The 15227-nt window shown below is 39.7% G+C and overlaps 1 protein-coding gene across 2 annotated transcripts; it reads left to right on the plus strand.

Moving 5' to 3' along the window:
- The first annotated feature begins 371 nt into the window (after positions 1-371).
- On the plus strand, positions 372-12387 carry RIOK3 (RIO kinase 3). 2 transcript variants are annotated; one of them, XM_051775268.1, is made up of 13 exons: positions 372-894; positions 1701-1822; positions 2665-2810; positions 2939-3043; positions 3573-3682; positions 4396-4539; positions 5399-5526; positions 6670-6858; positions 7314-7473; positions 8422-8502; positions 9034-9123; positions 9487-9594; positions 11062-12387. In XM_051775268.1, exons 1-13 carry the CDS (start codon positions 700-702, stop codon positions 11161-11163), a joined length of 1680 nt encoding a protein of 559 aa, XP_051631228.1. In that variant the 5' UTR covers positions 372-699; the 3' UTR covers positions 11164-12387. The 2 variants fall into 2 exon arrangements, with proteins under 2 accessions (XP_051631228.1, XP_051631231.1); XM_051775271.1 differs by having other exon boundaries at positions 378-894; positions 6673-6858.
- The last annotated feature ends 2840 nt before the right edge of the window (positions 12388-15227 follow it).

A 15227-nucleotide genomic window follows, 5' to 3' on the forward strand; every position in this document is an offset into this window, starting at 1 on the left:
ATAATTGAATCAACCTGATGACTCAACACCACTGTGTCAATTAGACCATGGCACTAAGTGCAACATCCAGTATTTCCTTAAACACCTCCAGGAACGGTGACCCCACCACCTCCCTCAGCAGCCCATTCCAGTATCTAATCACCCTTTCTGGGAAGAAATTGTTCCCAATGTCCAACCTAAGTCTCCCTAGTGCAGCTTAAGGCTATGTTCTCTTGTCCTGTCACTTGCTGCTTGGGAGAGGAGCCCGACCCCCATCTGGCTACAACCTCCTTTCAGGGAGTTGTAGAGTGATGAGGTCTCCCCTGAGCCTCCTCTTCTCCAGGCTAAACAACCCCAGCTCTCTCAGTCTCTCCTCACAGGACCTGTGCTCCAGACCCTTCACCAGCTTCGTTGCCCTTCTCTGGACTCCATCCATTTGTTTTGCCGTTCGCTCATGGTTTGGTTTGGTTTGGTTTGGCTTTTTTCCACGGTTCCCTCGGTTACTTCCTGAGATAAAACCAAACATCAGCTCTTTAACTCCCCCCGTTCGCTTTGCCGGCAGCCCAGCTCCGGTGCCCGGCGCTGTCCCTCAGCCCTCTGGGCCCGCCTGGCGGGACGGGGCGGGGAGCCGGAACCACGGGCCGGCCCTACCGAAGGCTCCGTACGCCACCGCCCCGCTGACATCAGCGGAAAGGCGGGCGATGCCCGAGCCGGCGGCCAATGGGCCGCCTGACGGCCCGTGACGGCCAGGGAGGACCGGGAAGGACCCGGAAGATTTCGCAGTCGGAGCGTCGCTGCCCCGAAGAGAGACCCCGTTCCTGCCGCCCCCCGCCCGCCCCTGTGTGCCCCATGGACTCGGTGGGAGTCGCCGCCGCCGCCCCCGACGCCGGTCCGGGCCCCGCCTGGCAGAGCAAGGTGAGCGCTGTGCCGGCAGCCCGGGGCCGCTGCGGGGCCGCCGCCGCTGTCCGGGCTCCGGGGAGCTCGTGGAGGAGGGGGAGAACTGAGGCCGTGGAGAGGGCGCTGCGGGGCGGTGTCAGCACCGCCAGGGTCACGGTCACTTGGCAGAGCCACCCGAGCAGCGATGGACGAGGAATGGCGTTCTTGCTGCTACCGGCAATTATCTCCTTGCTGGAGGGGGCTGCTGTGGCAGCCTGATAAATGCGTTGCTTCTCTCCAAGCTCTGCTGGCGAGCAGGGAATTGGAGCTAAGCGAGCTTGGTTATCACGGCGGTAGGCAGTGAGTCACAGCTTGCTTGGATTCGTCACTTCCCAGCCGCCGCCTTCCTCAGCGAGGTTATGTGTGTGCTTCTGCAGTTTTGAGGGGATGTTTTATGACGGCTGTCTTTTCAGGGCCCTAAAAACGGGGGAGGAAACTGCGCATAAGCTATTACGGTTGTGTTATTCCAGGAGAAGTTTACATAGATATACAAGTGTGTACACTTATAAGCAAACTTTCTCAGAAGGCTTTACCCCGTCTTCAGAGAGTACCGACAAACTGACTGTTTCCTACCCCGATTAGTGACTACCAACCCCAGTTTCAACCCCAGTTCTCCCTACTGAGTTTATGAAACTACTCTTTGAGTAGTTCCCCAAGTATCTGTAGAAGACAAGCTCTTACAAGATTATGTGAGCTTATTTTGGTGCCAGCGATAGCTAATTATCCTGATTATTGTGTTGTCACTTTACAAATCTTGCTGATTTTAATAAAATGCTTATTTACAGTGTCCGTGGGGAGCCCCTAACACAACATCAATATCATGTTCTCTTGCTGATGTAATGAGTGAACAGCTGGCAAAAGAACTGCAGCTGGAAGAGGAAAATGCTGCTTTTCCTGAAGTGGTTGCGTAAGTTCGAGCCCTGGATTAGTGATCTCCATAGCTGTGCTGCCATCTTCTCTCTCTTGTGCGTTTTCTTACAGTGTGCTTAGTGCATAGCAATATGGCAAATGCTTTGCCTGTTACCTCCTAACTCTGCTTCTTCAGATCTTTTCAGTGAAGATGGCTTCCCCCAGTTAAAAATCTTCCTTAGATTCTCTTCTCTGTTGCCCTTCCTTTTTTCCTCGTGTTTTCAATGCATTTTCTGGGTGCATTAACCCAGTCTGTAAGCTATGTTTAGAGAAATCTCAGAAATGGGGATTTTTTCCTACCCTTTTAGAGACTTCTTTTAACAGTTTAAAATGTTATTTCAAGAACTGTCAGGTATATCACCTGTATCCTCCTACTACTTGAAAGCTCTAAACAAGGGCCAAGAGCTTACTAGTTCTAAACTTATAAAAATTTTTACTGCAGTCTTTCCTGTGAAGCAGAGCAAAGCAAAGTGACACTATTTGCAGGTTTGTTTTTATTTACAAAACATATAAATATGTACACACACACATACACCTGTATGCTGCCTTTTTTTTGGTGAAGGACACCTTAAAAATAGTGCTTAATGCTTCTTATAGAATGGTAAGCAAGTGAAAGTTCAAGTAATGTTTCCATCGTAAAAAGTGGCAGAGAGAAATGAAGTCATGGTCTATTAATATTTAGTGTTGGCTTGAAGGGGAGGTGGAGAGCTAAGATCCATTCCTTTCTGTGCAGCTCTACATGAAGTCTTTTGTATAGCGTGATGAAATGATACAAAGCAGTGGTTTATGCTTACAGTACTGAGTTTAACTTTTTAAAATTTCTGCTTTCATCTCACATAGTGTTGCTGAAGGTCCATTTATTACAGGAGAAAATATTGACACTTCTAGTGACCTAATGCTAGCTCAGATGCTGCAGATGGAATTTGATAGGGAATATGATGCACAGCTTCGGCGTGAAGAGAAGAAGATCAATGGAGATAGCAAAGGTACCTTCATCAGAAGAAATATTTTTGCTTTGGAGATATTCTTGGCACTCTGTTTAAGTTGGCAGAGCTGTGAGGAAGTAGCAAATCCCTGATAATCATTGACATACTTACTTGTTTTCTTTCTCAAGTCTCCATATCCTTTGAAAATTATCGGAAGGTGCATCCCTATGACAGCGACAGCTCAGAGGATGAGGTTGATTGGCAAGATACCCGTCATGATCCTTACAGAGCAGGTATGTGACAGTTTTAAGCAATACAGTTTCTTCAGTTCATAGGCCTAAGAATATGACATAGTTAAATCAAGTTTTCTTTGAATGTAAGGAGGTATACCAGTGGTATGTAAAAGCAATGACACCTCATTGGGAGGTGTCAGCAGATGGTTGGGCAGGTAATTTCAGGCTTCTGTCTGCCAGTATATTGGCTTCAGTGGCTGAATCTGGCTAAATAACTATTGTACATGGAAAGTATTCTGAGATGGGCATATCTGTCATCTACATTTGGCTAGGGTCAATATCATCTTCACACAACATTGAATATTCCTGTCTTAATATGCCAAAAAGGTGTCTGATACCCCAGAGAAGATACAGAAGTAAGTCATAACATAGCAAAAAGCTGTCATGCTTAGGATAAGAGAAGGCTTCATTAAGATCATACAATTGAAGTAATCTGAAATTATGTTACATTTTTGGACATTGTGGGACCTTTGTGAGCATAAGTTATGTTTTGGTGTAAATTTTGATTTATTTTTCTCACTGCTGGCAGATAAACCTACTACCACACCGAGAAGGGGTTTCATAGGAAAAGGAAAAGATATTACTACTAAACATGATGAAGTGGTATGTGGAAGAAAGAACACTGCTCGCATGGAAAATGTAAGTGAAAACTTCGGGAAATTTATTTTGTGTATAAAACTGGAATGCTGCAATTCAGCCAAAGAACTAATGCTTGTCCATGTGTGCTACTGGATAAGATGCTGATTTTTTTTTTCCCATCAAATCAAAGCAACGTAGTGTTTGGTTTAGTTATTCAAATTGGCAGTTTGAGTTGTGTGGGTTTTCTGTTTAATAATAGTTTGTTATTGACCATGATTCAAGAATTTGCACAGAACTGTTTTGGCGAAACAAAACTATCAGCAAGTTTGGCACACAGGCAAATAAAACATTGAAGCTACTTTTGAAAGGCATAGCTGTTGTGTAACCTCCTTTCTTTAATTAATTTCGTCTGATGAGCCAAGTAACTTATTTTCAGTCAAATAATTGATTTACAGCTTTTCAGTCTGTTTATCTATAGCACATGCTTTCCATTTTCTTTAAGGTATGTGGTGCAACTTCTGCAAATAAGGAAATGCTGCAAGTGCTATTTTTGCAGGATGTTAGGTAATCTCATATCAATTTGGGTAGAACTTTGAGTTCTGAGTTGAAAGCAATATGTTTTTTAACGTAGTGACAACATTACACAAAGTGGGTTTCACATAGGTCCTAATCTACCCTGGGTATTTCCAAATCAGAATGAGAAACGTCTGTTTGTGCCAACTTTTGGTGTCTGCTCATAACAATGCTTAAATTTCTATTATTTCTACTTGTAGTTTGCACCTGAATTCCAAGTTGGGGATGGAATTGGGATGGACTTAAAGCTGTCCAATCAAGTCTTCAATGCCTTAAAGCAACATGCATACTCTGAGGAACGTCGAAGTGCAAGGCTCCATGAAAAGAAGGAGCACTCCACTGCTGTATGTTTTTAATAAATTTTCTCTATATACTTTTTATCTTGTGTAATAGCTGAACACTGCTTTGGAAACTTCTTGAAACATTCCATTTTTAGTAAAACAGTTAAGAAATATTATACTAACATTGCTGAAGGAGATGTTATCAGCCAGCTCCTAGAAAAAGGCTGTTTTTATTTGAGCTGCATTATTGTGAGAGCCATATCAAAGTAAGAGCAAGCACCTTCCATTTTCTTTTTGTCTTTCTAAATTTAATCAGCTATAATGAATAAACTGGCTGGAAGTTATTTATAGAAACTATCCAGAGGACTAATCCTCTGCAGTTCAACCCTCTGGCTCCAAATATCTGTCTTCATAGCAAGCTCCAGGAAGATGAGGTGACCAACTAAACTGACTTAATAATTTAGGAAGTCAGTTGATAGGCTTTATGGGTGATTTTTAGAGTAGAGCCTCTGGTGATTCCTGCTGTGGAGTTCTTCAAATCTGAGTGTTATGCTTTTCTTTATTATTACTGATATCAAAGAAATACAATATTTAGGATATTTTGATTTATGATTTGTAAAGACCTTGAAAACACTGTAGAAAGTGCTGTTGAGTCTGTGTGGAATTGGTAAAATACTGTATGTGTTACACAGCTGATAAGGAACCTGAGAGTTAAATCTTAAGATGACAGTCCTGGAGCAGACTGATTTTGCTTCATCTGTTTATTTCAGTTTGGTTTTTCTTCCTCTTTATCAGCTGATAGAATTTTATTATTACATTATTCTTTCCACATAGTTGAAATCTTGTGGTGTATAAATATCCTAAATTCGCTGTAAAACAAAGAATTATTTTAATGAATTGACTATTAATTTCCTTCCTGTAGGAGAAAGCAGTGGATCCTAAAACACGTTTACTTCTGTACAAGATGGTCAATGCTGGGATGCTGGAGACCATCACAGGCTGCATCAGCACAGGAAAAGAATCTGTTGTTTTTCATGCCTATGGAGGAAAGTAAGTATGTTGTTGTTACTGATGGTAGCTTTAAGTACCAGAGATGATTTAAAAAGCAGAAACCACAGAAATATTTAAACAGCTCCTTTTATAGCTTTTTTATTTCCAAGCCTTTAAAGTCTGTATTCATATGTATGCAGATAATAATAATAAATCTAAAAACCAAATGGTACCAACCATGAAGTAAAAAAAATCCCCACTTTCCTCCTTGGAGTCCATTTAATGAATGGGGACACATCCGCCTGCCTTTCTGTAGGAACAGATGTACTCCTTTTATAAAAAAGAAGTCTGGAGATTTTTGAGGAACTCTTTCCACCAACCTGCACCAGATTATAGAGGTGTCATGATGGTATTAGGCTACCTGAAGATTGTCTTTCTGTACAGATCGCTGTATGGTCAGCTCCATCTGTGCAGCTCAGTGGAGGTGCTGTTTGTTACTTTAGGGTTTCCTTGAGCATAGTGTTGGGATGCTGTTCACTTTGTGAGTCATGCAAGAGTCCAGTTGTAAAAGCTGCCACACTGGAAGGATTATAATACATTAGTAGTGATTGTAGTACATTTAGCTCACTTTAAATTAGTGGTGTTTGAGAAAGAAATAATAAAACCCAAATACAGATAATCGATTTAGAGATGTCAAGATAGAGGTAAGTTGTAAGTTGGAGTTGGGGAGAAAAGCTGTGCCCTTTTTTTTTTTTAACTTGACCGTTGCTTCAATGATGTTCAGGAGTGTTCTTTTGCCTGGTACTATTTAATATTTTTGTGGTGCTTTACAAAATACTATGATGCTACTATTATTGTTCTAAGGGAAGACTATTTTCACCTGTAAATTCTTGTAGCAGGTATATCCATTAACAGGGCTGTTATTAGCTATGACATTTAAGTAAAATATTACCAAACTGGGAGAGGTAACGTGTTTGATAAGCAACATATAATCAAAATGCCAAAACCCAAACATTCATATGCAAGTTTAATCATAGAATTGTTATAAACTTAACTTGAGTTGGCTTCTAGATTTGATAGAAAGTCAGACCTCTTATATTAAAAATTGCTGTATCTTGTATTATATAAAAAAAACAAAAGCATGCATTTGGTTGTAAAGATGCAAATAGTTAACTTTGTTATATATTTGACTTTTTCCACGAGAAGTGCAACTGAAGATAAAGTTATTCCTCCGGAATGTGCCATCAAAGTGTTTAAAACAACTCTTAATGAATTCAAGAACCGTGACAAATACATCAAGGATGACTATAGATTTAAAGACCGCTTCAGTAAATTGAATCCACGAAAGATTATTCGTATGTGGGCTGAGAAAGAAATGCATAACTTAACAAGGTAAAGAAAAAAAATCAAGGGTCGTTGTCAAATGCCTTCTCTGTGTAAGGAAGATACACTATGTCTGGGTAGAAGTTTAGATTTGTTTTTTAGGTCAAAATAATATACAATGTGCCATAGATTGAAAAAGCCTCTGGTTTCTTACAGTTTAATGAGTTGTCAGCATCTTCAGTGATTTGGCAGCACAGTTTACAAGCCCGTGAAGTTAGCAGGCTCTAGTTGTAAAAGTGTTCAGTGAGCATTCTTAGACTCACTTATGACTTTAGGATCTGAATTTTCCTATGTGAAATAAATATATTTATTCAATTTTCAATTCTCTCTATTTCAAAGACTTTTTTTATTTTGGATCGAGTTTCTTACACACTCTCAGATTGGAAATGAGCAAGCAGGAACTAGAACTATATGGTCTTGGGGCTTTTGTTTTTCTAAATCAGTATCTATTTTCTGATCCACAGAATGCAAAATGCTGGAATTCCTTGTCCTCAAGTGGTTATCCTTAAGAAACACGTCTTGGTTATGTCTTTCATTGGCAAAGATCAAATCCCAGCTCCTAAACTAAAGGATGTAACACTTAGTAGTGAAGACATGAAAAAGGCCTACTATCAGACTCTCAATGTAAGACAATGCTGATTTCTCCTCCAATTCTGGGTTGTGTTTTCTTTTAGGTGAATAATTTAAAGGACAAATCATCATTTATTTACTTTTTAGGATGCTTGCATCACTTCCAAGATATGAAGTTCAAAGTCTTATTTTGCTGCTGTTTAATGTGTGACTTAGAATAAATAAAAAATTATCCACTAAAAAAAGATATTTAAATTTAATCTTAATCTGAGTGGAAGACATGTTGGGACTTGATGACAGATACTTGGCAGTAGAGGAATTATGAGCAAGTAGTCCTTTTATAGAAGCAGCATGTGGTTTATAAAATTCTCTTATTATGTGTCTTTACCAAACACATAATTTACAAGGCTTAAGCACTTTCAAAGAATGAGTTAGAATATTGCACAGTGGATTTTTCTATTTTCTGCTGTAATTGGTTCAAACGTACCTGCTAACTGTCCACTCACTATTCCATTATAGAAATTAAAAAATTGAACCAGCCAACCAACCTTGCATGTTGGTAATATAGTCTAGGCCTCAAATTGTGAGACCAGTGAGCAACACAACCATGTTTTAAATGAATATGTATGCTGGTTAGGATTCAGCATCTACAACTCTGAGACTTCTTTCCTATGTGATAGCAGTGAAAATGACATGTATATCTAGAGAATGTGTTTATCTGTTTCGTGCACTTGGACTGATTGGCAGAGCTGACCTGAGTTTACCAGACTAATTCCTCAGACTTGCCAAAGCTAAATTCAGTGATAAAAGCTTAGTTTGCTGGCAGAGTACCAAAACTGCGATTCCCTGTGTGGAAATTTATTGAAGACTTGGGTAAAAATTATGTAAATTAAGTCAGTTGGTTGGGGAAAGGCATTTTGTTTGTTTGTTTATTCTATAGTCACACAAGCAATATTTATGTGGAGTATAGCATACTTCTTTCATTAATTTGGTTCCTTGCAGATGATGCAGCAGTTGTATAGGGAGTGCAACCTGGTCCATGCAGATCTGAGTGAATACAACATGCTTTGGCATGATGGGAAGGTGAGCGTGTTCTTAATGAGGGGAGGAAATGTTTCACAGAATCACAGAATATGCTGAGTTGGAAGGGACCCACAAGGATCATGGAGTCCAACTCCTAGCCCTGCACAGGACCATCCCAAATAGTCACACTATGGGCCTGAGAGTATTATTCAAATGCTTCTTGAACTCCCTCAGGCTTGGTGCTGTGACCACTTTCCTGGGGAGCCTGTTCTAGTGCCCAACCACTCTCTGGGTGAAGAACCTTTTTCTAATATCCAACCTAAACCTCCCCTGACACAACTTCAGGCCATTCCCTTGGGTCATGTCACTGGTCACCACAGACGAGATCAGTGCCTGTCCCTCCTCTTCCTCTCATGAGGAAGCTGTAGACTGCAATGAGGTCTCCCCTCAGTCTCCTCACCAAGTGACCTCAGCTGCTCCTCATACAGCTTCCCCTCAAGGCCCTTCACCATCTTCATTGCCCTCCTTTGGACATTATCTCCAATGTGAAATTTTAATACAAAGTGAATCGCTATTTCTCTGTGACTACAGGTCTGGCTCATTGATGTCAGTCAGTCTGTAGAACCAACCCATCCTCACGGACTTGAGTTTTTGTTCAGAGACTGTAGGAATGTTGCACAGGTAGGACCTCTTTGTCTGACAATCTTCTGTTCTGCTGAATGTTTTCCAAGATAAAAATCAATTCAGAGCTAATGAAAAATCAACTAATACAACTCAGTAAAAAATGATCACCACCACATATATACAAGATTACTCTTGCATATTGTCCACGCTGATGGTGTTCTTCTCTGAAAGGGAAAAAAGTGTGGAAGAGTAAAATGATACCACTAGAACTTAAAACTTATTTCAGTTATTTCTATTTGTGGGTCAATAAAAGCAAAAATGTAACTTTGACTAAATATTGTGATTGTAACTTGGGGAAGGAAAAGGAATATTTTGTTCTGTGTGGTAAAGTGTTTAATATGTGCTTTTTATATTGACTAGTTCTTCCAGAAAGGAGGTGTGGCAGAAGCACTTAATGAGCGTGAACTCTTCAATGCTGTCTCAGGTTTAAATATTACAGCTGACAATGAAGTAGACTTCCAAGCAGAGGTATAGCTTTCTCTGTCTAACAATTTTAATTTGGTTAGCTATAGTAGTTGTTGTAATACCTTAACTTTCCACATTTAGTTTGCATGATCAGTGTGTGTGAATAAAATTTCAGCAGTCATTCTGCATCCCTTTTTAAAAACTTGAGTATTTCAGCCAGTACAAATGTTTACAGAAACTCATATTGACAGACCTCTCCACCCCCTTTCCTGATTCCCCTGCTCACAAGTGTAAAAGGCTTCATGTTGCATTTAGTTGCTTCTTTCAGGATTAAGGCAAATCTAGTGATCTGGTTTTAGTTTAAAAGCTAGCATTGTTCTCTTCCCTTACATACCTTAAAGGTTGTGCAGAGAAAGGAAAGCTGGGTAAACAATAATAATTGTTCTACTGCTTATTTTCATGGTTTAGATATTAACTTATTTGAATTTAGAGTTTGGGCTAGCATTTTCAATTTTCAAGCCTAAAATCATGCTACTGTAAATATGGATGTGGAAATCTTTGGTCACTGTTGGCTTTTAATTTTCAACCTTTGTAACTCTTCAAGGAGTGCATCCTGATATCAGATATTGAAAAAAACGGGTGTCAAACAGTCTATATTTACTAATTAAAATTAGGGCGATGTGGCAATTCTACTCTACCCAATTACTCACGGCAGTGTATGCTAGTCCTGCATGGAGTAAGTGGCAGCTTGAAATTAGGTAACTCCTGGGGAAGGTCCTTAGAGTAAGATAGAGATAAAGGGACTACAATGTCACAGTTTCACGATCATTATGTATCAGGTAATCAAGCAAAAAACAGTTTGCTTACTGACTGTGGTGTGGAACCAGGGGGTAGGGTGTGGTGTTTTTCTTCTTGTTTTATGTCACTTTTAGTGCTTGTAAGTTTTATGGGAAAGATTTAACATTGCTGCTTACATAGAGGAGAATTTGAGCAGCTTCTTAAACTTCAGACTTTTGTTACTAGGGACTAAAGTCAAAATTATCTCCTCTGGAGTAGAAGGGGAAGCAATCCAAACTTAACAATCAGAAGATCAAAATAAGCCACTGTACTGTGTTACTTCTATTGCACAAAACACTGAAGTATATCTGTATTCAGCTTTCACTGTTAAAAATTACTGCAGTGGATTTGTAATGTTAGTATTACTTGTATTTCTCTCATGCTGATGGATTGGCTGAGTTACAGTGGAGGTGTTCAGAGTTGGAGAAAGGGACATTTCTATACTTTGAGGAATACAGCTTAAGACCTAAGAATCACGCAGTCCTCCCTGCAACTGGTACATTTCAGTTACGTAGCTTGAAACTATAACGGAGTGCAACTCATTTTAGTAACTTGTTGAGAACATGTTTCAAGCTGTACTTTCAATCACTGAAACATACCTGCTCTGTCATCTACTTTTTAATGCTGTTTAGCAGCATTTTGGTGCAGGCATGGTTTCATGATTTCAGCACGGTTTTATTTTTGTCTCTCTAGATTGAAGCTTTGGAAAAGATGAATGAAGATCATGTGCAGAATCATGGAAAGAAACTGTCAACGTTTTCAAGTGATGGAGACCCACCTATATATGATGAATAGCACTAAGTGTATAGCTGCTAACAAAACTAAACACAAATTTACTGCTTCTAACTATGTTGGTGCAGTGGTAAATGTCAACTACCGATGTCAAGAGAGAGTGGTTGGCTGGGAATACCAAAATGGAAAACACAGCGAGCATATGGTGATGCCTCAGTGGTTTGCTTTTTTTTTAACTTGTCCCACACATCAGGCTGGCACTGTAAGAATGGACTGTCACTACCACTTTGGACAGTCTGACAACTTCACCAATTTCCCAGTTACGTTAGACTGATGTAGCTCAGGTGGTCATATTTTGCATGATTCAGAGCTTATATATGTTTTAGTTTAAAAAAAAATTTGAAAAATCATCTGTATCATCCAAAGTATTTAGTGGGAAAGCACACGAGAAGAGCCCTTCTTTTTTTCCTATTGCAGCTTGAAAAACTAATTTAAAAATGTGTATGGACACAATGTCAGTGAACCTTTCATCCATCTCCACCAAGGGCAAAGCGAAAAGTCAAACTACCCACTGCAATTGTATGAAAATGTTAATTTAACAAACTAATGTATTTATATATGCAAAAGTCTGGACCTTTTCATTTGAAGTAGATGGAATGTGGCTCTAACTATCTCTGTAAATACAGTTGGGTATTACATGAGAAACAGATATGAATTCAACCTGCAGAGGACTTCCTTGGTGACATGCCAGGAAATCCTGACAGCTGCATCCAAGGTGCAAAGAGTAAGTTCAGTTAGCTTCACTCAATATACAAATGGTTCCAAGAACTCGGTGCAAACCAAAAACAGAACTCTGTAATAATCCTGTCTCTGCCTAGGATGTCAGTTTAGAGCATCAAATGTGCTTGCCCTGAAGGTAATCATAGACAAATCTGTGTATTCTTTTTGCACCTGTAAGCAAAAAAGCTTCACTTAGAAATATTTAGTTTCCCCAATCTATTTCATACTTTTATTCTTAATGTCAGACTTTATTTTTTACAAAGTACTAAAAATCTAGTAACGTTTCTCTCCAAAACAACACATTTAAAGATGGACTGATGTGGTGGGATGGTTTAGAATTAAGAAATTCTAATCAACTTCTTTTTAACAGATTGCTGTTTTTGATGCTGCTCTTTATCAAGCAGAATATAGTGATGCTACATGTGACATTCTCACAGTGTGCTGTGAAAGTGACTTTTTTATCTCTTTGTTTGAAAACTCGTGGTGAAGTAAAATCTTAAGATCTTATGGTGGTATTCTTGTATAGTTCTTTGCATCATACAGGCCTTCACTGATCCTCAGGGTTTCACTGGAGCAGTCTTAGGGTAGGACTACACTCATTCCTTGTAACAATAGAAGAATTACTATTTGAGTGGATACTACATGAACAGTACACAACCTTGATGGTTTTGCCAGTTTCATCCCAGCACTTAGATCCTCTTCCCTTTCCTAAATCAGGTAATTGTCTTCCAGTTACCCCTTACTTTTGAAATAAAGGAACTTCTATCTTTTGGATACTTAAGTCTGTTCCAAATTTCTCAGTGAAAGTTTCCCAAAATAATAGTATTAGGGAAAGAACAGACTAGGTGTTGCTGTTAGCTGACCCCTTCAGGAAGACTACAAGCTTCCATTGTCAAATATAAGCAGATCTTTTTCAGAGGAGAAGGCTTTTAAAAAGAAAAGGGTAATCTTATTCTAGGCTTATAACTAGCTTTGATACTCTTAACATTTCTTAGAGGGGGGAAAAAAAATCTCAAAATGGTTGCTAATACCTTAAAACATTCTTGTCTAGGAAAGATGCTGATATCTACAGATAGTTGCATCAGGTGAGAGGAAGAGAGAGCAGAGATAAAGGGAAGTGAAGGGAGGGTGGTTTTTGGCCTGTTTGCCATTTGAAACAGGCCCTGCTTGTATCACTATGCTTGGACTGAACCCACAGCTGTTACTATAATTTTTAATTTCTTTCTAAAATTTGGCTAGCACAGGTTTTAAAAAAAAACCCAAATAACAAATCACACAACACCCCCCAAATAAATGAAGTAATTGTTCTTAAGTCTAATTTAAAGCCATTGGGCCCAATTATATTCTGTATTCTATATTTTATATCATATATATGTTTACTTCCAGCAATAAAACTGGCTCAGGAATTTGCTTTGAGATTTTAAGACATCTTGGTATGTTTTCAAGTAGTTGAAAACAAGTATTTGCTAAAACAAGCATTTTCCCGGACTCCTTTGAAATAAAAGGTTCCAGGATTATTATTATTATTATTATTATTAAGCAAATAGGATCTTAGTTTCGGAATTTGCCATCACAAGAGTTTCAAGTTGTGTGTTTATTTACTTGTCTGCTGATTTCAGCCACGAGATAGCTGTTTGTTCTGCAATTATAGGAAGTGCATGCTGTTCTTTAGAGAAGTAGGAGAATGTTAAATGTCAGTAGAATTTTTTAAATTTTGACCTTGGATTAACTAAATTTCTGGCTAACATGAAATTAATTTTTTTATTTTGTAAAAAATTATAAACTTTTAGGTACTTTAAATGCTTTGGAAATACTTGTCATCTCCAGTTAACACAGAATTGTTTGATGATGCAGGAGGATTCTGCAGAACAAACATCTTGCTGTAATTCCTAGTTGCGACTTCAGTATCTCTAGTCTAATGTGAAATTATTGCAGATGGATTAACTGGGTCAGCAAGTCAGTCAGCAGTTGTTTGTATGATACTGTCTTAGTATCTGGTATTTAAATTTCTATTTCTCCTGTACTAAGCTCTGCTACTCTGTTTTAATCTGAAAATTTTTAAATCGGTAAGATCTCAGTCTTTTCCCCCCCCCTCTCTTTAAATTTCCCTTTCTAAACCAATAAGCAAACATATAATTGATATTCTCTCAAAAAATTCTGAATCATACTGTAGGGTTTGCAACTAGTGAACTAAGGCCAGTGCATCAACCAAAAAAATCCCATTGCTAGTTCACTGTCAAGACTAAAATACAAATAAGCATAAATGCTGAGGACCAAGCCAGACTTTAACTTAATAATGCTTTATTAATATTGTCCCTGAAATAAGGGCTATTTTCAGAGTATAATTTCCATTTCTGAACTATTTTACAACAAACCACTGAAAAGCAGTTTCCTGCCCAGGAGCAGGATCAATAGTGACTGCTTCTCAGTGATGATGCGGACAAATAAAGGCAGAGCTCTGAAATAGCTGGTTCCTTTTCTTCCCTCACCTAAAAGTTTTGGGTTGTGTTGTTTTTAAAAGCACTGTAAAAGGTTGGGCCAAAAGCCCCCGCACTTGCCGCGGCCGCCTCGATGCTGTTTTGGTTTAGAAAGACAAAGTGCTTTTGTTTGTCTGCTTACTGTTTTGAAGTCCACTACCTTTGCTTTAAAAAGCAGAATAAGTCCTCCCAGCTAGAGGGGTGCCCTGATAAGTGGCACTGCTTAAAGTCAGAGCTAACCCTAGGACCTTCATTCCCTCTTTTTAACTCCTCTAACATTTGCACCCCTAAATATTTACATTGTGGAACCATCCTGTAACTCCACGCTCCTTCGGCGCGTTCCTTAGCTGCCTCTTTGCAAGCATTCACACCTTTTATGAAAGAGTTTTTACAGCTTCTCAGGTTCCTGCTTTCATTTGTTAAGGTCACTGGTACCTTTCAGATGTTGATGTCCGACACACCCCAGCCTCTCCGAGCTTTGCACCATTTGGGATCTGGGCTGTTCTAAGTGCAGGGTCTCTCGCCCGCTTGGCTGACTTTGAAATGCGATACCGCGAGCAAAAGACGGAGAAGACATTGGTTCAGAGAGGGGAAATTTGAGATTGTACCAATTTAAAAGCTTTCCGATTAAAACAGAGCGGCACCACTTAGCGCAGGGGAAATAGAAATTTGCCTGCTCTCCGGACAAGGTCTGGGTCCCGATACCCTACTCCCGCCGGCAGCCCTGTGCCGCGAATCCGCAGACTGAAACAGAGAGCCGCCGCCTTCTCCTTCTTCCCCTCTTTCCCCCTCTCCTCCCTCCCTTCTCCGGCCGCCGCGGCGCCTTTAAGGCGGGAGCGTCCCGCGTCACGCGCGAGGGGAGTGTAAACA

Source organism: Manacus candei, unplaced genomic scaffold (assembly GCF_025592945.1).
Source record: "Manacus candei isolate 608988 ecotype Guabito, Panama unplaced genomic scaffold, ASM2559294v1 h1tg000008l, whole genome shotgun sequence".
In the NCBI taxonomy this organism is placed as follows: Eukaryota; Metazoa; Chordata; class Aves; order Passeriformes; family Pipridae; genus Manacus; species Manacus candei.

What these genes read in the sequence shown, in the direction of transcription:
- RIOK3 (XM_051775268.1), top strand. Translation starts at nt 700, where the DNA reads ATGGGCCGCCTGACGGCCCGTGACGGCCAGGGAGGACCGGGAAGGACC. An exon ending in GCCCCGCCTGGCAGAGCAAG is followed by an intron (nt 895 to 1,700) that starts GTGAGCGCTGTG and finishes GCTTATTTACAG; the next exon opens with TGTCCGTGGGGAGCCCCTAA. An exon ending in GCTTTTCCTGAAGTGGTTGC is followed by an intron (nt 1,823 to 2,664) that starts GTAAGTTCGAGC and finishes CATCTCACATAG; the next exon opens with TGTTGCTGAAGGTCCATTTA.